The sequence below is a fragment of the Opisthocomus hoazin genome, chromosome 15 (genome assembly GCF_030867145.1).
Source record: "Opisthocomus hoazin isolate bOpiHoa1 chromosome 15, bOpiHoa1.hap1, whole genome shotgun sequence".
In the NCBI taxonomy this organism is placed as follows: Eukaryota; Metazoa; Chordata; class Aves; order Opisthocomiformes; family Opisthocomidae; genus Opisthocomus; species Opisthocomus hoazin.
The window spans coordinates 13,510,658-13,532,966 of NC_134428.1; the positions used below are offsets into that span (position 1 = coordinate 13,510,658).

The 22,309-nt window shown below is 51.3% G+C and overlaps 1 protein-coding gene across 3 annotated transcripts in view; it reads left to right on the top strand.

Moving 5' to 3' along the window:
* Window positions 1–4,966: 4,966 nt before the first annotated feature.
* Window positions 4,967–22,309, top strand: part of XPO6 (exportin 6) — a 57,136-nt gene continuing 39,793 nt past the window's right edge. For all 3 annotated transcript variants that reach the window (XM_075436379.1, XM_075436380.1, XM_075436381.1), the window contains exons 1-2: window positions 4,967–5,290; window positions 21,757–21,847. In XM_075436379.1, the coding sequence (XP_075292494.1) occupies window positions 5,288–5,290; window positions 21,757–21,847 (94 nt within the window). In that variant the 5' untranslated portion in view covers window positions 4,967–5,287. The remainder of the gene's footprint in view (window positions 5,291–21,756; window positions 21,848–22,309) is intronic.

Consider the following 22,309-nt stretch of genomic DNA (forward strand, 5'->3'; position numbering starts at 1 on the left):
GCTGCCCTCGCTGGCTGGGCTGATGGGGGCTCGGCACCATCTTGTCACCCCGTGCCAAGGCAGGGAGCGAGCAGCGATGCCCATCTGGGACGACGCGGCTGCGCAGTGCGTTTGCCGCTATGCTGCTGCTGCCATGCCGGTCCTTGGGAGCTGGGAGAAGCGTGGGCATCCCGCAGGCGCCTGGTACCGGGGGAGCCCCTCTCCCACCCAAGGGGTGCAGGCGGGCACCCCAGCCGCAGCCAGACTGCCACGTCCCCCCAGGTCCCCAGGGTGTGGCGGTGGGGCTCTGGCACCCACCCAGGCACCCACTCACCAGGAACACTCTGCGAGGAGCAACAAAATATGTTAAAATTTAATGCCTTGGCTAATGGGCTGAGTGGAGAGGAGCAGAAACCCAGGCAAATAGGGCTGCTCTCCCACGGCAGGGAAAAGGCAAGCGTGCCCAGTCCCAGGGAACCCCTGATAGCTGCTGGCTTCACAGCGCCCTCCACCCCATGCTTCCTGGAAGAAGGGGAGACCTCATGGTGCCTGGCTGAGGGGACCCCGCTCTCTCTCACCGCCCCCAGCTGGACAAAAGCCCATCAGCTGCCTCCCAGCGCTGCCGAAGCGCAGGACCGAGCGACCAGTCACGAATCCACGTGGATCCCGGTGGATGGCCCACAGGAGCTCATGGGGGGTGACGGACCCCTCAGGGTGCGACCTTGCCCACAGGAGCCCGAGCTCCATCGTCCTCCTCGGCCACCACCTGAACCTCTGCCGGTCCCCTCCCGAAAACGTGGGAGGCTGAGAACAGGGAGAGGTGCAGAAGGGCATGTCGGGACATCTTGTTGCATTGCCTGGGTGGTTTTTTGAGGTCTAGGAAGATGGCAGGGACAGACTTCGAACTTCGGGTAGGTTTAAAAAAATCCACAGCCTGTAACTAGTCCTTTCTCCCTTGCCTGTGACAGAAGCGGAGACTCTTATCCAAAAGACCGAGCTGCCTTGGCTGCCTGCTGCCCCACTCCCACCCTGCTCCTCTGGGTCTGAGGCTCTCGGAAGGGGTGATTTGGACACCGGGATGAATTTCCAAGCCTCCCCTTCAAATACACTTAAAATGCTGGGCCTGCAGAGCCCGTCTGAAGCACGACCTTGCCTGTGATCCCCCCATGCCTGCTGCCGTGTCTTAGCCCCTGGCTCCATGGGCTTGTTTTGTCCCAGCCTAAAGCACCTGCCCTTCAACAGGAATGGGGAAGCCATTCCCCGCGATATAATCAGCGTGCCGAAGAAACAGCACCCGAGAACCCAAACAGTCCCAGATGGATCCCAACAGGGCGCGGAGCAGAGCAGGAGCGAAGGCAGGAGGACCTGGCCGGGAGCAGCTGTGGCTGCAGAAGACCCTCACCCAGCACAGCCACCCTGGCCGGGGTGGACGGACCCGAGCGGGTCTCTTCCTCCCCTGGGACGCCCGACTGTGGGTGCCCGCGCCTGGCTCCGGGCGATGGCAGACAGAGGAGGAAGGACAGCCCTCATGGGGACAGGCGTCTCGGGTGCACCCCTTCCCCGGGGCAGCGGGCTGTGGTGGTTCTTTAAATTTAAAGACACACATCTGTACTTTCCACAGGTATTCATACTCAGGCCTTTGCCTGCTGCATTTTTTTATAGCTTGCTAAATAAGCAAACTTACTGCCAAGCCACTTGCGAGACACAGGGAGTGGCTGGGGTTTGCTGCACTAAACTTTCTCTCTCATCTCAAAGTGGGTTTATTGTGCTTGTAAAATACGGTTTAACCCTTTTCATCAAATTTTACTTTATATTAGGTGGCAAGGCAGCAAGATGCTCATTTATACATCGCGTTGGGAATGAGTTACAGCTCAATTTGCGGTAGGAACAATAAAAAGAGATGGAAACAGATAGCTGGCTGGATGCGAAGTGAAGCGTTGCCAGCTGCTGGGTTGATGTTAGGCTCAGACTAACCCTGGAGGCAAAATCCAAACTCTGCAAAACTGGAATAAAGCAATTAAATATGGTGAGTATTTGAATGTGTGATTGAACAGGCTGGAATCTATGCTGGAGCTGTGCAGGAGGCTTTGATAAAGGGGCTTCAAATCACATTCCAGTGCATTTCTGTGTGTGTTTGCAATAAAAATTGAGGGATAAGCCATGCAGTAATGAATGATTTTCAAGAATTCTGTTCCCTTGGTCTCCCATGGTATTTCCCTTCTTTCTGTTTTTCTAAAACGTAAAGTTACGCAAAAAAAAGGCTGATGGCTTCTCCCATCTTGGGGCTGATTCAGGCTTAGTCTGAGCCTGGCTGCCTCCCTCTCTAGGAAACAGATGAAGGAGCCCCAAATTCAAACCTTGGGGCTGCAGCCAGTCAGCGCTTGGGGTGCCACTTTATTGTCTTTGACAAAGGGCCCTTCCGGCGAGGGGCAAGAGCCCCAGAAACGAGACCAAGGAGGCCCTGGGGTCCGGCACCGCAGCACTGCCGGGCGCGCTCTGTGTTACGCTCCAGCAACGCTGGTGGCAGAGCCGTTCTTTCCACAGCAGCACGGGGCACAAGGACGCCTGCCTTTGCCTTGGGCCGGACGCTTCTAAAGCCAGGATGAAGGCTTGCAGAGCTCGGAGCTCACTGTCAGCCCCAAATCCCACACAAAAAGGTGTTGCAGGGGAAACAGGAATAGAGGAGGAAAGCTCCCGATGAGGATCCAGCAGTCTGGTGGAAGGTTTCTCTTCTGTCTTTCGGTCCCCAGCACCTTGCCCTGTGCCTGTGGCACGCCAGGTCCCTCCCGCCCCAGCCCAGGGAGCTGGAGCTGCTTCTGTTTCGGGGATCCAGAAAAAAAAAACCCACCCCACCCTCAAAAACACAGCGGTGGAAGGAGCAGGGTCTCCGTGGCTTTGGAGCCAAGGTGTGCGTGGCTCAGCAGCTCTGTGGCCAGCAGCTGGTTTTTCCCTGGCCGGCAACGTGCACCTCGGAGCACGTGTCAACAAACAACTCCGCTGGAATAACAAACAGAAATAATAAGATTATTCTTTTAATGGTCACCATGGTAACCTGCCCTCTGCCAGTACAGCTGCAATATCTTGATGTAACCATCGCCGAGGTAGTGTCTGAAGGCAGTTCCAGCCTCTATTAAGCACACTGGAGGGCATGGCACGTAGCTGGGCTTGGCCCGGCGTTTTGGAGGTTTCAGAGGGGTTTTGGAGGTGTTGAAGGGGTCTTGGAGATGTTGGGGAAATTTTGGAGGTGTAGGACAGGTTTTGGAGGTGACAGAGGGGTTTCGGAGGCGTTGTAAGGTTTTCAGAAATGTTGGGGAAGTTTGGGAGGTGTTGCAGAAGTTTTGGAGGTACTGGAGGGATTTTGGAGATTTGGGTGATATTTTAGAGGTGTGAGAGGGGCTTTGGAGGTGTTGGAGAGGTTTTGGGGATGATGGAGACATTTTGAATATTTGGGGGAGATTTTGCAGGTGTCTGGAGGGGTTTTGGTGGGTTTGGAGATGTTGGAGGGATTTTGGAGGGATTTGAAACATTCTGGAGATGTTGGAGACATTTTGGTCATTTGGGGGAGATTTTGGAGGTGTTTTGGAGGTTTTGGAGAGGTTTTGGAGAGTTGGAGGGATTTTGGAGGTGTTGGAGAGGTTTTGGAGGTGTTGGAGGGATTTTGGAGATGTTGAAGAGGTTTTGGAGATGTTGGAGAGGTCGGTTTTGGAGACAGTGCTCTGCCTGGGGGTGCAGACGGTGACTGAGCAGCATGTGGCAGCAAACAGACGTTATCCCCGGTGTGTCCAAGCAGTGTCTGCTCGGCTGCAAGCCGCACGTCTCCTCCTTGGAAGGTTTTTATCAGCCTGCGTGGCCCAGGAACAGCGTTTCCACCCACAGGGAAAGGCTGACCGGGACGAACGGGATGGGGCCCGCGGGGTCAGCACTCTGCTGAAAGCATGGAAGAAAATCGGCCGTGGGAAAGACACGGGACTGCTCAACCGTAATCTTCTTGCCGGGCCTCGTGGTTAGTTACACCCCCACGGAGGGCTTATTTTTCTCCCTCTCTTGTTTTGTTTAATCCTCGAAACTAACTGCAAGCGTTTGCAGTATCCCCATAAGTCTATCCCCCCTCTAAGCCTATTAAGGTGCTGGTTTCAGCCATCTCCTGTAGCGGCGAGTGCCACGGGGGAGCATTGGAGCCGTAGGAAGGACTGGGGTCTGCGTTAACTTCGTCGGCTCGGGGCTCCTCGGTTTCGACAGGCAGCAGTTTGGGGGTGAATCTCCTGTTTATTAAACTGTTCGGGATCTCTCCGTTCACGTCAGGCGTTGGAAAACCGAGGGCTGTAGAGCACCCCGGGCTGAGTTAAACCGCAGGATGGGAGTCGGTGCTTAGGAAGCGATTCTACACCACGTCACTCCCTTATGGCTGCTGCTGAGGGCTTGCAGGGATGGGGGCGGTGTGGGGTCTGTGTCCCCCCGGTTCACTGTAATTATTTAATTAGTTACACGGGCACGCAGGCAGTAAACGCGGACAGTGTGCTCGTAGGGCTGATCCTCCCCTGGGAGGCCCGGGGGAGCCGGGAGGCAGCGCGGGCCTCTTACCCCGGCGCAGGCCTATGCCCAGGTGCAGGCCCAGACGCGCCGCTGCCCCACCTTGTTGCCAGGCAACAGCGCGCGCCCAAGCCCCGCCTCCTGGAGGTGTGGCCAGGCGGAGCACCGCCCCCAGGGCCTCCCCCCCTCCCCTTTGACACCCACCCCGCCCCGCCCGCTGCTTCCTGCCGGGAGGGAAGCGGCTGTTGCGCATGCGCCACGGCGCTGGGGCGGGGCGAGGCGCACCTCCGGGCGTGCACCTTCCCTCCCCGCACCGCGAGGCACCGCGCCCTTCTCCAAGATGGCGGCTGGCGGCTTGCCGCGGCGAGGCGCGCATGCGCGGGCACCACCGCCTCGGCGCCGATTGGCTGCGGCGCGGCGCGGCCCGGCGGGCGGGGCGGGGCCGGGGCCGGGCCGGCGGAGCCGCCTCTCCGGAGCGCGGCAGGATGCGCCTGGCGTAGCCACCGGCCGCACCGGCAGCCTCCCGCCCGACCCGTCCCGTCCCGTCCCGTCCGGCCAGCGCGGGCCTGCCCTCTGCCCAGCGCCCCGGGGCTCCCCGTCCCCGCCGGCCGGGGGAGGCCCGGGGGCTGGGAGGCGGCGGCGGCGGCTCGTCTCCGGGGCTGTGCGGGGTTCCGCGGTGCATGGGCGAGGAGGCCCCTCCGCCGGCAGCTGCCGGCCATGACGTGAGCGGAGCGCGGTGCCCTGCCTAGGAGCCGCCCCGCGGGAGCCGCCGGCAGCCATGGTGAGTGCGGGCGGGGAGCGGGGCCCGCCGGGCTGCGGGGAGGCGCGGGGGGGGGGGGCTGCGGCCTGGCCCGGGCCTGCCCGGGGAGTCCCCGCGGGGGGAGCGGCCCGGCCGGGGCCTGCGGGCGGCCTGCACAGCCCCGCCGGGCCGAACCGGGCGGGCTGCGGCCTGCGTCGGTTTGCACAAGCTGTTTTTCTCTCGGTGAGGAGCCGTCTGCAGGGCGCGGGGGGGATCCCCCCTTGGGGACGGTGGTCTTGCCGGCCGCCGCCTCACCCAGCGCTAGCTCGCAGCTGCCCCTCGGAATTTTCCCCGGCTGTGTCTGCGGGGAGACCTCACCCCCCGAAATCCGTCGGGCTGGCGAAGCGCGGCCGCTCCCTGGCAGCGGGGCAGCGAGCGGGGGGATGCGTTCGGCAGCCCCGGTCTCGCCCCGCATCCCGCTGGGCGAAGGCGGTGGTGGCCCATCCAGTTCTCGACTGCTTTCTGGCGTAAGCTGCCTTGGGTGATGTGGGCTCAGGCCTCGCACCCCTTTTCTTTGGGACGCGGGGAGCTTAGTTTGCGGTTGTGAATTTCTTCACCCAAGGGCTGAAGTGATCGCATCTGCAGAGCGCCTGCTGGGTTCCTGGCACCGTCTGCTGCCAGTTTGTTGAAACCTCGCTCCCTGCAGCCCGTTGAAGTTGAATCCTGTTCGTCCTTTGAGAGGCTTTGCTGCTCCGCATGGTGTCTGGTGGGGTGGGAGACGGTCCCCTCGATAGATGCCCACTGGGCCTGCGTGTGAGGGGTGTACCTGCTGCCTGGCTCGTCTGCCAAATGCCCAGGTCTTGCTGAGCTTAGCTTCAGCCAAAGCTGGAACAAAGGGTGACATTACTGAGGTGAACACCCCTGGTTCACAAAGATGAATAAATGCTGTGATTGAGTTTGGAGGATTTGGGAGACCAGTGGTACATAACAGACTGTAGCTCTGCGCCTGGGCAGAGGTTCCAGAGTGTTGTGCTTCAGGGTGTGCAGTAATAACTGCAGGTGGCAAAAGGACTTCTTAATTCTTCCCTTGCCTGCGTACAGATGCACGTTCAGCTTGCAGATTTACACCTTGTTTTCTTTTTTTCCTTGAACATCCAATGTTTGGTTCAAATAGAAGCAGAATACTGGCTTTGGAAGTGGAGAAGCGGTCGCTGGGCTGTACTGCAGGCTTTGCTGTTGTACCTTGCCATGTGACTGCTGTGCAAGATATTCCTTGTGTTCCCATTTCCTTGGAGCTTGCAGACGGGCATGTTCTGCTGCTGGTGTACCTTTCTTCTCGGAAACAATTGGAAAAGCGTGAAGATGAGATGCTGTAAGGCATACTGGGGACAAGTAAAATGCAATTCAGCTCTGCTGTCAAAAATACGGACTTACAGAAGCAGATTGTATTAGTTGAGGTGGGTGGATCCTGACGGACGTAAGCAACACGAGCAGTAATGAGTTAGAGCTTGACTAGCTGGGAAGGAATGACGAGAACAACATGCTGTGAAGTTAGAAAGAGGACGGGAAGCCAGTGATGCGCAGTGTGCTCAGAAACTGTTCGCGTCTCGTAGAACAGGTGGCAGTTCAGTGTGCTGTGATGCCACTGATGGCGTGGAAAACTTATGCCGCTGTTAAAAAGCTATTTAGTTTCACAGGAAGCTTGAATCATTCTTTTGCTTTCTGAGGTGTTGGTGAAGAGCAGCCCTGCTGCATCAAGCGTTCTGGTCGTCGTACCGTGTGTGTGGGGTTGTTGCGTGCTTGTGCCATGTCAGACTGTTAGTGCACGCTGCGTGGCTGCGAAACGGTTCTTGTACAGCGCCCAGTTTGTGGCTTTCTGTGAAAAAGATGTGTCAGTGCTGATGATATCATGATATCTTCATGGAGAAGATAGTATTGTAAAACACAGGCTTCTCAAGCGGGTTTCTGTGGAGTCAAGTTAACCTCTAAACACAGAGCAGCTAGCTCCAACGTAGGTGCTCGGGTGTCGCTCTTCAAGCTTTCCTCTTCTTTAATAGGGCAGAAAGTGTTAATATGGTTTCGTAGTCAACTTTTGTGGTATTTCTAAATGATTTTAGTGAATAGCTCCCAAATAAATACTGTTAGTGGAACCATCCTTGAATGCATTTGTGTGCTGCATTTGTGTGCTGCATCCCAATAAGCTGGGCGTTTGTCTGATCACTCATTCTTTCACCTTTTTTCTGCTTCCACTAAGAAAGATGAACCACTGCTGAAGCCGTCCGAGCTCAGTTAAGATCTCCTGAGCTGTGTCGGTCACCTGGCCAGTGCATTCATAACTCCCATGTGAGGTTGGAAGTCGGGTGATACCTCTTGGAGAATGTATTCTTCAGTTATCTGGAATTTGTGTCCTGCCAGCAACTAGAAGAGCTTGGGAAAAGGGACTTCTTCCGGGAAATGCTGTTGTGTTAGGTATCAGATTGAAAGGTGAAGTCAGCCGTCAGTCAGAGAACTGCAAACAGGCTTCTCAAACATGTTGGCTTTAGTTACAAAACAAGTCAGACTTCTTTCAGATTACCACCAGGCCTCATGAATGTGTGGCAAAGTGGGAAGGAGGCAATACAAGTAGCAGCAGCCCCAAAGAAGCTTGTGTCCCTGTTCTGGATGAGGCAAATACAGCTTGCAAAAATGGAAGCAGGCAGTAGGCATGCGTAGCTGGAATCTTCCAGAGTTCTCCACAGCAGCCTCCTAGCTTTTATTTTATAGCTCCTATTACCACCTTCCAATTTTTCTTAGCAGTAAGTGCTGTCATTTCCTTATGGTTACAGCTTCCTTTGGAGAAGTGACGGTGGTCTGAGCCTTCCATTTGCTAAGGAATAAAGTATGTCTGGATCGCAGCATGCCTAGCCAGGTATTGCTGGTGAGCAATAGGTTATTCTGGCACTCTTGGTTACCAAGGAGCTTGCTGCTGAATGGCCACAATAGCTCACATTTATTGTGTCTGACGGTGTAGCTGAGCTGGTGGCCCCAAGGCTGGATGAGGTCTGTGAGCTGTGAACCAGTCCCGTGTTGTGGGACCACTCCTGCTGTCTGCTGTAAAGGTGGCTGAGGACACTGCTGAGCCAGGAGGCAGCGGCAGCTTCTTGCTTTTGCAAAAACCCCTCTGCCTGGCTGTCACGTCACGCTAGAGACGTTTAAATCGCATTTGGGCTGCTGCTGCCTGGTCCTGAGGTGGTGAGCTACGTCTCACCAGAACAGAAGATGCAGAAGAAGATGGTAAAGCTGAGCATGCTGCCTGGGCCAGGGCAGGCAGGCGGTGCTCGCGCGTGGCGAGGTGGCCTCTGCTTGACAGGGAGGTTTCTGGGACCAAGCGGGAGCTGGAGCATGGGGCGGTTTTTAAAACCGAGAGGGAGCTGGAGCGTGCTGTCCCTTGCCTCCCCAGGCAGCGCCTGCTCTGGCGCTGCCAGCTGATGTGTAGCATCAGAACCAGACCGCTGCGGTGTAGTAGTGTGAAGCTCTGTCAGTCTGCTGTATATCCCCTTAAAGTATGTAGTTGAAAAACAAAAGTAAACCCTTTTTAAAACCATTCTGATTCACTCTGCTGAGTAGAGAAACAAGAGAATAGGAACTTTGAAGTTCTAGCCAACATCTGGCTTCCTTTTTTGGCCTTCAAGTCACGCAACTTTCTGTGCCCCTTTATTATCCCTACTTTATTAAATCACGAAACGCGAGCTGAGACTTAGTGCTGGGGAACTGTTTCACGTGTTGGCCGGTTCCGCAGCAAAGCCTGGGTCGCTGCGGGTGCAGCGCGGTGTGCGGCCGGGCAGCTCTGCCCGCGGTGACGTCCTCGGCAGTCGCCTCTGCCTGCGGCGGCCCTGGGCGCAGCCTGAATCTGCGTGGCCCTTTCGGCAGAGCCGGCAGCAACGGGAATCAGAATGGAGTTTATAGCAGAAAAGCTGGTCTCGAGGGTGGCTGTTAAGGATGTTTCTCCCAGAATGAAAGCTTTTTCTCTGAAGAAAATCGCTAATTTAGGGGAATGGTTATACGTAATACCTTTCAGGATCTATAACTACAGTACGTATGCCATATTTCAAAGACCTGGGTAGCTAAATGTTGACTGCACTGTCTCCAGGAGAACAAAAAGGTATTAAGGCAAAATTTTTTTGAGCCTCAGGGTCTACTCACCTAGCTCGAAAAGCCTCTTTCTGCTAGATGATGATCACGGCAATCCGCTGATAAATGGGGGCTGGCTGTTGGGATTGTTTTAGTAGAAAAGCATTAAAACTTGGCGTGTGCTGCTGAGCTCGTGCAGTGGGGCTTGGCACTGCAAAGAGATAGCTCAGTGTGTGGATTCCTAAAAGCTGCGAGGAATTTGTGTTCCGTTTGGTTATTTTAATGCACTTTATTAGGTGTTGCCGTGTAGAGCTGGGGAAGGAGCTGCTGTTGTATTTCTTAGGGGATATCGACATATGCAAAATAATAAAAAAAAAAATGTAGCTTTTACATGTATAGGCTGATACCTGGTTGGTAGAATAAAGTGTCCTAAAACTCTTCCAAATCATTGTCCTCTATCAGTCAGCAGATAGTTCCTATTAGTGACTGTATTTGTGTTTGGGCGACTGCTGCATCCCAGGTGTTAATATGGCAATCTTCGACTTTTGGAGAAAAAAATAAGGCATTCGCCAGCTTTGTTTTGTCAAAATAAAATGGTTCGAATACCATTTGTAGAAGTAGAGTGTGTAGCAGTTGACTTTTTCCTCTGCTGGTGGTGATGTTCAAGAAGCTGCTTACTCACCCAGGCAGCCCCAGGGTTTCTTCCTGCAGTCAGAGATGGAGCGGGTCCTCGTGGTGCCCGAGCAGCGCTCCGAGAGCCGCTGCCCTCTGGACAGTCGGGACCGGGCAGGTTCTCCCAGCCTGCGCTCAGGAGCACCCACACTGTATGAAAGGTGTTTCTGCAGGGAAGCGGCTTTTTTCCAGCTGTACCCCCATCACACATCTCTTACGGCTTTCGTTCTGTTTACAGTCAGGAGAGAAAGCTTTCACTCCACCTGAAATGTTTTAGGCTTTTCCAGCAATGTCACAAATTCCTTAATATTTCCCCCCCGATCTTCCCTGATCCCTCTCCTGTGGGGATCGTGCCCAGAATTACATTTCTTTTACCATTTCCCAGCACTCTGCATTCGTGCTCCATATTATCTTTTATTTGTTTCGGCATCTCCAAGTGTGCAGTTTGGTCTGCAAGGCTGCGTGTATTTTTAGCAGTTTGACTTAATATTTTATTATGGCTTTAATTGCAGCATGTATTTCTTCCTGAGAGGGCTTGTTGTGATTCCTTTTGGTCCCCTCTTTTGAGAAAGGAGCGCGCTCATCTGTTTTGTGTACTGGCTTGTCAGGGTGCCAAAGGCGGCCTTTGGTGCAGGGGATGCAGCCTACTAGAAGGGTTGAGTTTTTTTCTTACAAGAGATAATTTTGTCCGAAAAAATCTGTGTTGTGCTTGGTTAATTCTCTCCCACTTCAGTGCGTAAAACCAGAACAGACTGACTCCGCGTTGCGATACCGCCAGCCCTTTTTCTTGGGTCTGAGGACGGTTTCTTCCGCTGAAGTTTGTCTCAATGGTGGTTTTCCTGCAGGAGCAGCTGGTGTGGCCGGAAGCTGTGTTTGAAGGTCTGGAAGGGACACAGCAGGGAGAGATGCTCTGTGGGGTTAGCTCGTGGCATCGCCCCTCCGTACCACTGCTCAGTTCCTTTGCTTGTAGGGGAGAAGATTGAATTTTCTATCATTCCTTGGCTTGCTTTTGCAAATGTGAAGAAAGTTGGGGGTGTTTTTAACAAAAAAAGGGGACGATGTGGTCCATAGCCTATAATCTCTGATGTACGAGCGTGAGGTCGGTGCTTGGGAGCAAGGCTGTTCCTGTACCTGTCCGCATCTGAGGCCGAAGGCTGGACCGATGGTTCCTGCTCCCACCAGCAGCCCAGGAGAGACAGTCTGCGGTGCGGAAGGGTGAAGGAGCAAAAGGCCACTGTGTGGCAGCTCGCAGCAAAGTTTCGGCTGCTTTTCCTTGTTTGCTGCTGGCACTTGACAAAGCGGGCCGGGTCGTGATGCCTGGGGTCTGGCTGCGTGTCGGAGCCCCGGCTGCCGGGGCAGCCTTCTGTCCCGCCAGAACCACGGGAGGTGCGAGGGCGAGAAACAGAGCGCTCTTGTGAAATACCCCAAAGCGCAGAAGCCTTGCAGATACCAACATCTTGTTTTTCTTTTAGTGGACCTCCTGCACATGCGGTCCTTTGGAATTATTTAATTTTTTTTTTAAAAAAAGCTTGTTTTTTAAAAAAAACACCATTATTCCCATGGTGTTATCCATGGTAGCTTCATTAGACGCTCTGAAATGCCCAGCACAAGTTGTAATGCTCTTGCCAGGAATCAAACTTGCAATATGGCAGCCTTTTTTTTCTGCTCTTTGACAGGGGGTGAGGGTCTTGTATCATATTTTTGTGGAGTGTAATCACACCTCCTTGCACATCGGGTCTGGCTGGTGGAATGTATTGGATAAGGTGTAATCCTTTTCCCAAGTTTACCGTAAACCTTGGACTGATGTCACTTTGCGTAGTCTGGAGAGTTTTTCCCCCAGGTGATGGGCTTCGTCCTGCCAGGCAGAGGCGGGTGTCGGAGCACTACCTGCACAGCCAGCAGCTGGGCTGTGTCGCTGCAGCTGAGATCTCAGCGGGGGTTGCCTTTCCGTAGATGGAGCTGCATCTGAATAGAAGTGCCACTTTAAGAAACATGCTGAATAATTGTTTTCTTATTACATTCGCTTTCTTTTTTGCTTGTCCTAGTGCTTTCCTTTCCCAACGCTGCACATGTGCGTACTTGCAGAAACTCCTGAAGTTAGGACTGCAAATAACTGCCATTCAGATTGGTCACCCAGGTATTATTGCAGTTTATCTGTAGCTTGAGATAAATAACAGCTTATTTGCAGCTTTGCAGACAGTGAAGTATTTGAGAGGTGTTTTTGAAAATCGGTTAATGCATCTTGGCTTAGTGCTGATATGCAAGCATGCCAGGTTCACAACCCCTGTCACTGATGCATCTTTTTCCTAGCCTCTTCTGTGGGCAAAGGAGCTGCCATGTTTGAACAAGTGGTGAGGAGCCAGCTTTTTAGTGTTTTGAAGTGTCAGATATCCACCTCTAAGAGCTAGAATAGTGTTATTGGTAGGAAGACTCGGTCAAAACTTGAAGATAGCTGTGGTTTTTAAAACCAGCTTCAACTAAAAAGGCTGTACTCTGTACCTTTCATGAGTTCATTTTATGCGCTGCTGCTCATCAGTTGATTGTTCTGGACCATTTGCGTAAGAAGATGCGAGTGTTTTTCGTAATGCCTTTTTATTTTTATAAATCATTTCTAGAAGGAGTTTGTATTCCCTCCACAAGTCCCCTCCCTGCAACATGCTTGTGTCCAAAGCAGCATGGCCTTGGGATCTTTCTCTCACCTGCTTTTTTAACACTCAGGTTAGTTCAGCTACAATGGCAGGGGAAGCGTTATCTCAAAATGAGTGAAGCTGCAGGCGTTCCTTTGGGCCAGCCCTGCAGTCCTGTTTGTGCAAGCCTAGCTTTGCTTACGCAGAGAAAAGGGAAGTGATTTGTACCCTGTGACCGTGGGGCCGGAGCTCCTGCCCAAGCATCGCCTTACGGGAAGCGACGGGGTCTCCCTCCAAGGTGTCGCAGGCTCCTTGGAAGTGCGGCATGTCCCGGGAACCCGGTGGAGGGGGAGCAGGAGATGAAAGGATGGACCCGAACGCTGGGGTTGCAAAGCCATTCCCTTTAGAGGTGTGAGATTCTAGACTTCACTGGAAGAGTTCAGGTTACTTCTGTAACTCTGGGAGGGAACCAGAGTCACCTTGCAGGATTTTCACATCCAGAAAGCGACTCGTGCTCGGCTGACCGCCCTTGGCAGATGCTCAACCTTGTGTGGTGTCCGCCTGAAGATCATACTGTGACTTCACAGCTTGTTTTTTTTCTGCTGACACCCAAACCGAGTGTTTGTTATCCACGGTGGCATAAGAAATGGTGGACAGCAGCTGAGAACTGGCTGAACCTAGTGTCTACCGAGGATAGTCTAATGACTGGAGCTGGAATGTCATACTGAAGTCATAATTCCAAAAACTGACTCCAGTGCCGCCCGTACCCACCTGGGACCCCTGTGCTGTGGTGATATGCGGTTGCATGATGCAGAATACCGACCTCGAGCAGTCTGCTTTGGATACTTCTACACTTCTCATCTGGATAGAATTATTTTAGCCACTGCTTGTTTGGGGAAATGATGTGTCACTAAGTCTCTTCCAGCAGCTAAACCACAATAAATCAATTGGCAAGTCGTCGGCATGTGACCAGCCTGCCTTCCCTGGGTGGTGGGTGCCAGAAGTTGCTCTTGTGCCCGTCCTCAGCTAGAGCGTGGCTTGTAACGCCGCTGTGTCTAAATCTTCCTTTACCTTGTGCCAGCTTGCTGTGATTACTGTATTCTTTCAGTGGGTTTCCAAGAGAGTTTCCAGGTGCTGGATTTTAATGCCTTGTGCTTGCTGTGTTTCCATGTAATGAGCAGCTTTTGTAAACAGCAGAGCAAACGCGAAATGCTTGGTGGAGGACATGCTGAATGCTGGACTTGATTATGTCAGCTAAGAGTAATCGCTTCAGGAAGAATCAGACTTGGACACTTGAGCCTCTTAGTTAAAGTTCAACGTTAAAACCTGAAGCCCGGTTAACTGAACCTGCCTGTACAAGAAGATTTAAGAAATAAGATCCCTTAGGTATTCAAAAAGGTGCCCGATCACTTGTGTGGCGGGCAGTGTTTACAGGTAAGATGATCTCTTTATCCCGTTCGAGAAATCAGATTATCACTGCTGGCTCTCCATAGCCTGTTCCACGCGGTGGTGTCCAGCCTGTGATCGTTTTCATTCCTTAACTGATGTTGAAATAAAACACATTGATTCCTGAAGTGCAGTCCGGGCTTGCTGAAGTGGCGAGTGGTACCGGCAGAATGGCCCGGGGCAGCTCCGGTGCTGGACATCGGCTGCATCACAGCAGGGAGATGGAGAGTAGCGTAGTGCCTTTATTCCTCTGCCCATTGCCTTGCAGAGCAGTAATTCATGACTCTTATAGTAAATTTTTTCTTAAATTGTGGTATAAACAGAAATGAGTTTGCAAAATCTACATCTCGTTAGCAAGCTCCCAGTGTTACGGCCCTAGAAACGAATGACCCAGATGACGGGGTTGTGTTCTGCAGCCAGACTATCTCTTGAAATGGCTCCAGGAGCCTGAACTGTTCTTGCAGCACCGAGTGAGGCTGAGTCTAGTTCTCGGTTCATTAAACCACAAAAACATCTCTGAAATGTAACAAGGAAACTGAGAATGAAGGCTGAGCTGCGTCTTGATACCATCAGCAGCGTACTGCTGGGGAGCGTGTACGTCGCGGGGTCTGCGTGCTGTCTCTGAATTTAAGACCTCTGCGTGTGTTCGGCTGGTAAGGAGACCCTGGGAAGGAAGTGTGGTAGCCCAGATGTCTCAAATTCTTAGCTGGAAATGATTGAATGTAGTGAGTGACACTGAGCTGCACAGCTCTGCCTCTCGGCAGTGTGTGTTCATCCTTTCTGGAGGATGTTTTGGGTGTCGGACAACTCTTTTTAAAAACACTTCATAATTCTGCTTTTGTTTCTAAAAATAATACCATGCTTCGGCTCTTTCATAAACTTCACTGCACCCAAGGATGTTCCGGGGGTTCGCTGAAGTGGTGATAATATCTGGGCTTTACTGACAGCTACAAAAGGAAGGCTCTTGTGACCCACACAAGTGGGCTTGAAATGCCCACCATCTTTCTGAGAGTGTAATTACTAATTTACATGTTCATTGTCATGTTATGTGAAGGCTTGGGCAGGGAGGGGCTCTGAAAGACACCCTAGTAATTCTTAAATGAGTAAATTACTACCTTAGTACTTATGCATGTTAGGTATAATGAAATTGGCCTCAACTGAGTTTCCTTAAAAACTCTCTAGAACACTAAAAACAAAAAATAAAATAATAGAAGGAAGAAGATTCAGCAGCTGAAGTGCAGTGGTTTGTGTTTGTGTGGTGCAGTGACTGCGCAGGATTGGAAGCAGCAGGCTCCAAGGTGGCGGAGCACGGGGCAGTGTCGTTTGGCGAAGGCAGGGTGATGAGGAGTTATTTTATGCCAGCAGCGGGGTGTGCGTGAGCTTTCTTGACCCCGTGCACTGGCTTCTTGGTGGCATTACAGCAATTCCTGCTGGGAACACTCCAGCCGAGGGGGCTTCATGCTGTGCTCTCTGCTGGAAGAGCTGCCGGTTGAGGGCACGAGCTGGGAGATGTAGCTGATGCTCGTTTTAGCAGAGCTGGGGAACACGCGGTGAGATCCAAACCTTGATAACCAGGAGCAGGCTGAGCTGTGCTGGGCTGTGCGTCTTGGGCCCGTGGTGGTAGGAGACGGGGAAGGGGGTGTAGAAGCAGGCTCAAAAAAATTAGGAAGTCAGGGCTGTGCTGGAAAAATATCTACATTTGCTGTCAATACACGGTGTAGGGAGGCTTTATGGGCTGGTAGATGTTAGATACAGTGTGAAAAGTGCTTCAGCAGCACAGGTATTGAAGGGGAGGGGTGGAACAAGAGTGGGCATCTGAGTTCAAAACATGGTGGGGTGCAGAGGGCTGGTGAATAACAGCTCTCTAAGGGAGAGAGATCCCGTCTAAATAACGCGTAGAGAACGATGAGGGGGGTTTAGATCTGCAGTGAAGGCTTCTGGGGTTCAGCGGTGCAAGTGTTTTTCCTACCCGCCACGGAAAGAGGCGTTCTTAAGGTTCAGCTTTTGTGCTGTAGCATCCATCCGTGCACCCTTTGCAGGTCAGAGGAAGGTGTTCAGTGCTGCCTGAAGGGTGGTGGAAGTCACCTTTGGAACTTTGCAGCTGCAATTAACATAACTGAAAAAAAAAGCTTTGTAGAGAGATTAGCTTAATTTTGTCTTGAAGCAATACCTATTTCCAAACACATTAGAAAAAAATCAACAGACATAACCCTACTCTTGCAGTTGTCGTCATCATCATCGGCCTGAGTTGCCGTATTTAGAGCATCGTTTGTATGATCGATACTCTGCTGAGCTGTTAATAGCAAACATTAAGAGGTTAACAGCTTGTGTTTTTATGGCGAGGCATTAGAGAAAAGCTTTCCTCTAAAAGAAAGAATCACTTGAGAGAACGTAAAATGAAGTAAAAAGATAGGAAGTGAACTCTAGATGAAAACACTTCTGGAGAGAATTGAAATAGCTTTATAAAGCACTTTCATATCTTCCAGAATGATCAGGTGCTACTGTAAGGGGAAGGGGGTGGTGTCTTTGGTTAATGCAAACTAAAATTAGTGTTGCATCTTGCATTAAAGTAAATGTGTAATGGCTGAATTGCAGTCCAAAAATCATTCCCAGCCAGCCAGAGTTGGATGACTCGTCCTGCCCGAATGCCTTAGTCACAGGCTACAGGCTAAACCAAAATTGTGGAGTCAGGCTTGAGCAGCGAGGTACAAAGATTTTGCTTCTCTAGAGCCTTATTGAGGTGTGGCGAACTGGAGTTTGAACAGCCTAAAATGCAGTAAGTTGGCAGCTGGTAGTATTTCTTTCCTTCATCAACAGAAATCAGTCAATGGCTCATACAGCTTACAATGTAACTGAATGGTGGCCCTGAAATCGTCTGGTACCTCCAGGTTTTGTAGATCCTGTTTTTGGTGCTTTGGTGGATGGAGAATGTCTTTGGATGTGCCAGTGCTTGGTAGCAAACCTCATCATTGCTGTCAGAATAGGACGCTGTAGTCCCAGCTGAGAATCTGTCATTTTTCTGATTGTATGAGGAGGGCATTAAAGATTGGAGCTCATGGTTAAATGGTGTGAGTAAGCAGCTACACACCTCTAGTTTGATAAGTGTTAAAGAAACACCTTTAGCAAACTTAATGAGGCAAAACCAGGGGTGGTAAGGATGTAGGCTGACAATGGCACTCTCCCCACCCTGATCTGTGTCAAGCGATGCTCAGGTCGGACAGGGAGATTCCAGGAGCAGCAGGCTTGGGGCAGACCTGACGCTTGCCTGGTCCATGTGGCACGGGCCCAGTGTAGCACAGCAGCAGGTAATGGCACTCGTTTTGGGAAGAACCAGCTATGACACATCTCTCCAGGATGCTATCTGGGAAACCATTTCTAGGCCAAAGTATTGATGTGCTACTGGGACACAGGAATCTGTAGCTGTCAGTGCACCAGTGCTTAGACCTGCGTGCTTACTTTCGTGTATCACTAAGTTGTTCACCTAGCCGAGCTGTGGCTGAGGACATCGTCTTCAGCTGGAGGATCTGCTGAGTGTGGCAGCTGAAGTCCTCCTGGCAGCAGCCTGCAGGTCGGAGCTCAACCGTAGTATCTGGGCAAGCGGAAGCAGTGGAGCTGGTGTGGATGGTGGCAAGTCAAATCTTACCTTGACTGTTTCAGTGAATTGCAAAGGTTTTCATGGTAGAAAGCTCACGTTACCTGCTCTGCAAATGGGATTCACAGGATAGACTATTTTTTTTCTTAACTGGTTGACAGAAGAGAGCAAACAGCATTTCCGAACAGTGTGATCCAGCCCTGAGTAGCCCGAGACATTGAGGGTGGAGGGGTCAGATTTGACAATTCCTGAAAAGGAGTGGGAAGTGTTTCTGGTTTAACAGTTGAGTATTTTGTAACGCCTCATGAAGATGAGGTGAACGGCCAGTCCTCACCCAGAAAGTCTGTTGGAAACTCTCTAGTGATGGTCCAGACGTCACGACTTTACTTGAAAAGCTTTGAAAATGAGATCTTCGTATGACCCAAATGGCTGAATTTCAGACCAGATGGCAAGGGAAGGGAGTGCTGGTGGTTCTGACTGCCTGCAGGGTCTGATCATCTCCCGAGGCAGTCGTTACGTCTACGCGCTGCTGCTCCGCATTGGCATTCATCGCCATTTCTCTTCGCAGACCCTGCTGATGCTTTGCTGCTCTGCTCTTCAGTGCAGAGTAAATGCCAAGCCCTGGAAGAAAGCAAACTGCGTCTGAACGTGAGTGATAATACGGAGGTGCAGCTGGCAGTGTTACAGCCGGGCACAGCCGTGGGTCCCATGAGCAGCTCTGCTTTTGTTACAGCCTCACTAGATCATCTGCTGTCTGGGGTGTCTGTACAGTAAATTTCCTCTGCAGCTCTCCAGCAGCACGCGTCCTCATTATCTTGGTGACCTAGTTACCAGAGCCTTTGCTTGAGAGGTGGGCGAGGACTGCGTGCTCCAGGAACGGTGAACTTGAGGAATACCCAAAGGCGTCAGCAGATGCAGAATGCTGCTCTCTGCCTTTTTGAGTCCTGCCAGTAGCTAGAAGGGGGTGCAGTTGGTGTGGCTGTCAGATAGCCCCGAGGGAAGACCTGGGAGGCTCTCCTGCTTGCAGAGCCCACCCTGGCCAGGTTTTGATTGCTTCAGACAACTTGTGCTACTCCACCTGCCTGTGGCCAAACCTCCGGAACCACCAGAAGTCCTCAAATAGGAGAAGAAAACAATCTCGGAGGTCACGCTGTTTCTTGCTGCCCAGTTTGACCTTGGACTCTGGCCAGCTTGGGCTTTTTACACGAAATGCGTTGTGCTCGGTTTTCCTTTTTTTTTTTTTTTTTTTTTTTTGCTTTTGACATGTTGAATATTGTGGTGGTGGTGTTTTTATTTGAAAGGTGAAGCGTGTTCTAAGAGCAGGTTCTGTCATCAAAATCGCAGTGCCGAGGCAGTTTGAAGTCAGTGGAGGATCACAGAATCACAGAATGTTTGGGGTTAGAAGGGACCTCTGTGGGTCATCTAGTCCAACCCCCCTGCTGAAGCAGGGTCACCTACAGCAGGCTGCACAGGACTGCGTCCAGGCGGATCTTGAATATCTCCAGAGAAGGAGACTCCACAGCCCCTCTGGGCAGCCTGTGCCAGTGCTCCGTCACCCTTAGAGGGAAGAAGTTCTTCCTCATGTTCAACTGGAACTTCCTCTGCTCCAGTTTGTGCCCATTGACCCTTGTCCTGTCACTGGGCACCATTGAAAAGAGTCTGGCCCCGTCCTATTGACCTCCACCCTTAAGATATTTATCGGCATTTCTAAGGTCCCCTCTCAGCCTTCTCTTCTTCAGGCTGAATAAGCCCAGCTCCCTCAGCCTCTTCTCATAGGAGAGATGCTCCAGTCCCCTCCTCGTCCTCTTAGCCCTCCTCTGGACTTTCTCCAGTAGCTCCTCATTTTTCTTGAACTGGGGAGCCCAGAATTGGACACAGTACTGCAGATGGGGCTTCACTAGGGCAGAGTAGAGGGGAAGGAGAACCTCCCTCAACCTGCTGGCCATCAGATGCTCAAGATTTATGAGAACTCTGCAATTTTATTTACAGAAGTAGAAAATAAATCTTGAATCTTGGAAAAATATTTACTTCTTTCAGCTACTCTTCCTAAAGGAGGCTTGAATTAACTATCTGAAAACGATGGAGACCTGCCATTCCTGTATAATGAGCCAACGCTTCTCTGTGAATTGAGGTGATGTTGATCTTGACCAGTGGAGGGGTGGAGTGGGAGAACAGTACTCCTTATGGAGGAATTTGCATCAGATTGATCTGCCCAACGTTTGGAAACTCCTCTCTGGGGGTTTGGCATCAGAAGCTGCTGGTGAGACGTATTCCATGTTGAGCAGCAGAGAAGTGAACTGCAGCGGTTGACTAAAATGCTGGATGTGTATGTCTGGATCTAGCTGGGATCAGTAGGCAACGGAGGAACTTGAAACAATGAGCAGTGTCCCAGAAAGGAATGCGTAGAAATGGCTGTGTGGCTATATCCTAATACCATTAAAAATATTTCGTGGAGTCCTTAAAGTGAGGCTTTTCTCCGCAGCGTTGCTGTTATCTGGGAATGGTGACTGGCCGGAGGAGGCTGGTGGGCTGGCTTCGAGGGGGAATTCACAATGCAAGGGACTGCTTGTGGAGACCACGTGTAAGTGGATTAAAGAGGTGTTAATGGGTGCTTGATCTTGCTTAAGCTGGCAAAGTGGCTTTGATTTGATTGTAGGTTATTTTAAGCCAATTTCCCACTAAAAATGTTTGTTGCTAAAACAGTCTTTGCGTTCTAGAGCAGGTCTTTTAAAAAAGGAGAAAAAAAGGAAAAGGGAAGGAAGGAAGAGGAAAGGTAGGATGAAGTTCAGTATTCCTCTGTGAAGTAATTGAGAGTGTCTGGTGTCCTACGGAGCATCCATTTCCAGTTGTCTGGAGAGCAGAGCTGAGTTTATCTTCCCACGCTGTTGAGTTGAGCGGTCGGTTCTCCTGGGGGCTTAATCCAACCCCGGGCTGCTTGAGGAGGGTCTCCTGCTGCCTGGCCCTGTGGTGGTCCTTGGGTAGGCTGCTGTGCCTGGAAATGGGAACTCGCAGGAGCCTGTAGTGTTTCTGCAAGTTGTCTCACCTCGCTTGCTCATTTCCTCGCAGAAGACTGCCAGTTGTGAGTTTTGTTTCTGGTTTTATTTTTGTGAGGCAGAACTTTCAGTTTTCTTTAATGGTTTACTTTGTTTCTGTGCAGAGGAAGGTCGGGGCTTGAATCTTCGTGCATTTATTATTGATAGTATGCATTGGAAACATCAGAGGAGTGAGTGATGGCATGGTCTGTACTGTAGCAGCACTGGTTTCTGAGGCAATCCATTATCAAGCTTAGACCGTAAGGGAAGCGCGGCGCCGCGGGAGAGGCGAAGCGCGGTGGTGAGCTGTTACTAGAATAAAATCATCCCAGCTCCGGAGAGCTGCGAAACTTCAGTGACCTTGCAACGCCTGTGCGCTGATGCTGAGAATTATTTTTAGGACTTATAAACACTGAGCTATAACTGATAAATCCCAATAATAAAAGCTATATTTGGGGGCGGGGGGGGATGTTCTTGAATCAAATTGCTGAATACTGGTATATGGCTTTTCAAAGTGCTGGAAATTTCTCAGTCTTTCAGGCCGCTGCTTCCCGGGCCCTGTCGGTGTTGCCGGTGGCAGTGTGGCATCGAGGCATCGTAGGAGTGGGTGTCAGGAGTCCGCTCAAAGTTCACGCTCCCCGTGCTGGCACTGTATTTATTATCTCTCAGCAGCTGAAAGCATCTTCACTGGAGCTAGCTGTCTTTGTGGGAGTTCTGTGACGAGGACGAGCTGTCTTAAAGTTATGAAATGCCACCAAAAATAAAGGCAACTTCTCATATTGTTTTCTTTAGTGAATGGAGCTGAGGAAATGGTCCTGCATGTCCAAAGCTTTCACTTACAGTGGACAAATCTTGTTTCTGCCAATGAATGGTTTAAATTCCAGATTATTTTGCCCTCCACTTGGACTTTGTGCTCTTGATGGTTTTTTAGGTGCATCTCTGACATGAATGGGTGGCAGTCACTCGGCCTCCCGAGTACAAGTCGGAGTGGAAGTGGTTTTAACTCTTTCCTTTAAATGTTGTTCCCAGGCATCTGAAGAGGCCTCGCTACGGGCTTTGGAGAGTCTAATGACAGAGTTTTTCCACAATTGCACAACGAATGAGCGGAAACGCGAGATAGGTGAGTTCCTGCATTTCCAAAGGCTGGTCCCCTTTGCTGTCTGCTGCCTGCAGGCCTTAGCAGAGGCGACTTGGTCATGTTAAACAAATATAGCAAATGAAGTGCTCTGTCTGATACCAGGCTGGCATCTTAGCCTCCCCTGCTTATGAATGAACTTGAAGTAAAGGCTTACGTAGTTTGGGTTTTGGAGATCCCATGGCAGATCCTATAGATAATTGATGTGTGGGTAGATGTCTACTGCAGTGAGCAAGAGTAGTAAGTTGGTTAGGGAAGAAGGATGTTGCATTTTCCTCTGCCTGTACGTGGTTGAATTGCATGTCCTGGAAAACCTCTACCCTCTGCCTAGAGATGAAGCATGGACTTAGATTTTTTTTTTTTTTTTTTTTTTTTCCCCCCCAGCATTAAGAAGGGAAAGCGGAAGACTGCCCTAGTTAATGTGAAATGACAAATAGGAATAAACAG